Below are 2,245 nucleotides of genomic sequence, written 5' to 3'. Positions count from 1 at the left end.
GCCTCAAGTTTTGTGCTGACAGTAGAAAACATCTGCTGTGCCCGTATCACCATTCCATGGGCTTCAATTCCTTGTTAGACATACTGTCTATGCTGAATTATCTGCCCTAATGAAGCACAGAAGGGTGATGGATAATCTAACAGGCTAATCTTTGGGGTGCATTCTCTGATTTCTGTTTAGTAGATTAACTCTGCTAATTATACATTTATATTTGCTTGGGTTAGTGTTAACACCCAATTGCATTCCTGAAGCACATGTCAGCTGGGGTGGGGAAGACAGCCACAAGTATGTTAAGCATCAGGGGGAAACTGTATCAGGCTTAAAAATTAACCACAATTAATCTCATAATGTGGATAACAAAAAATTAACTGTGACTCTAAGTTTCCTTCCCACTTCGAAATTCCAGGGTCCATACAACACTTTGAAAAGCTTGTGCTCCTTTCTCCATCCACCCTCTATTCCCAGTGTATTACTGTAATGTTGAGGAAGCAGCTGTAGCACCAGGGTATATACCTGCTTTTGTTTTTGCTGGGCCAAAAAACTGGGTAATTGCACTAGGAATTCTCCTATCACATCTGAGAATTACCCATAATTATGTGATAAAATGAAAATGTCTCTAACAGAAGCATGCTCTCTGAGTAGTTACTGGAAATGATGGCAGGCAGCTGAAAGTGCTCAGCGCTCATGGAGTATTGATCTTCCCCAGATGAGTATGGGTAGCTACTGAGACAGGTTGGCAGAGGGGCACAAAGCAATGATGGAAAGGAGGCAGGAGGGAAACAATAAAACACTGAGTCACCTGAGTTTTTCTTTGCTGTGCACAAAATGCACTTTCTTCTCATTCACATCTTTCCAGCTAAAATGGCCAGCCTTGTCCAGCTGTAACTCTTTTCCATTTCTTGAGAGCACCAGCTGACCATTGGTGGGAGTGCTCACAACATGGAACAGGAGATCTTCCACCCTGCCAACCTGGTCTTGGACATTCAGGAGGGAAAAGTCCAGTGGCTTCATTGAACCAATTGCAAGGCTCAGAGAACCATTCACATGAAGACGAGGGGTGTGCATTTTGCCTGGAAAACACATGAATCTGAAGGTCAGGCTTGGCACATTCATTAATTAGGTCTTTTTTTTTTTTTTTAAAGAAATAGGATTGTGATGTTAATTCAGAGCTATACAGATGAGATTCTAGGCTAATGTATGTGATATGCCTCCTTCTAACAGTTATTGTCACCCTGTATGCACATGAGAATAACAAAGAACTTCAATGTAAGAGTTAAACTATAAAACTCTTAGAAGAAAACACATGAGTAAGTTTTTGTGATTTTGAATTTGGTAATACTTTCTTAGATATGACACAAAAAGCACAAGTGAAAAAAGAAAAAACAGATAAATTGGATATTATCAAATGTAAAAACTTTTGTGCTTCAGAGGACACCAGCAATAATATGAAAAGACAACCCACAGAATGGGAGAAAGTATTTACAAATCATGTACCTGAAAAGAGACTTGTATCCAGAATATATAAAGAACTCCTATAACTCAATAATAAATGACAATAACCCAATTTTTAAAAGGGCAAATAATATGAATAGGCATTTCTCCATATATATATATATATATGAGGCCAGTAAGTGCCTAACAGGTGCACAACATTATTAGTGATCAGGGAAATGCAAATCAAAACCACAATAAGTTATCACTTCACTTCCACTTGGAAAGACAATAAAAAGTGTTGGTGAAAATGTGAAGTCAGAACCCTCATGTATTGCTGGTCGCAGTGTAAAATTGTGTAGTTGCTTAGGAAAATAGTTGGGCAGTTCCCCAAACAATTAAATATAGCATTATTATCATATGACCCAGCAATTCCCCTCCTAGGTATTTACTCAAGAGAACTGAAAACATATGCCCACACAAAAACTCATACATGAGTGTTTATAGCAGCATTGCTCATAATAGCCAAAAACTGGAAATAATCTAAATGTCTATCAATTGATGAAGGGCTAAACAAAATATTGTATATTTATGCAATGTTATATTATTCATCCATAAAAAAGAAAAAGAATGACATACAGATACATGCTAAACATGAATAAACCTTGAAAATATTATGCTAAGTAAAAGAAACCAGACATAAAAGGCCACATATTGTATTCATACAATTCCATTTATGTGAAATGCTTAGAATAGGCAAACCCATAGAAAAAGAAAGTAGATTAGTGCTTGTCAGGGGCTGGGGTGAGGGGGG

At 37.6% G+C, this 2,245-nt stretch overlaps 1 protein-coding gene across 1 annotated transcript in view; it reads right to left on the bottom strand.

Annotated features, from left to right (window-relative positions):
* Positions 1–2,245, bottom strand: part of FRAS1 (Fraser extracellular matrix complex subunit 1) — a gene marked incomplete at its 5' end in the record, with an annotated part of 258,570 nt that overhangs the window by 157,900 nt on the left and 98,425 nt on the right. The window contains one exon of the mRNA XM_008577934.1: positions 800–1,070. Coding sequence (XP_008576156.1) covers positions 800–1,070 — 271 coding nt within the window. The remainder of the gene's footprint in view (positions 1–799; positions 1,071–2,245) is intronic.

Source organism: Galeopterus variegatus, unplaced genomic scaffold (assembly GCF_000696425.1).
Source record: "Galeopterus variegatus unplaced genomic scaffold, G_variegatus-3.0.2 Scaffold1607, whole genome shotgun sequence".
In the NCBI taxonomy this organism is placed as follows: Eukaryota; Metazoa; Chordata; class Mammalia; order Dermoptera; family Cynocephalidae; genus Galeopterus; species Galeopterus variegatus.
Note: the sequence above shows the minus strand (reverse complement) of the source record. Positions and strands in the feature narration are given on the sequence as shown.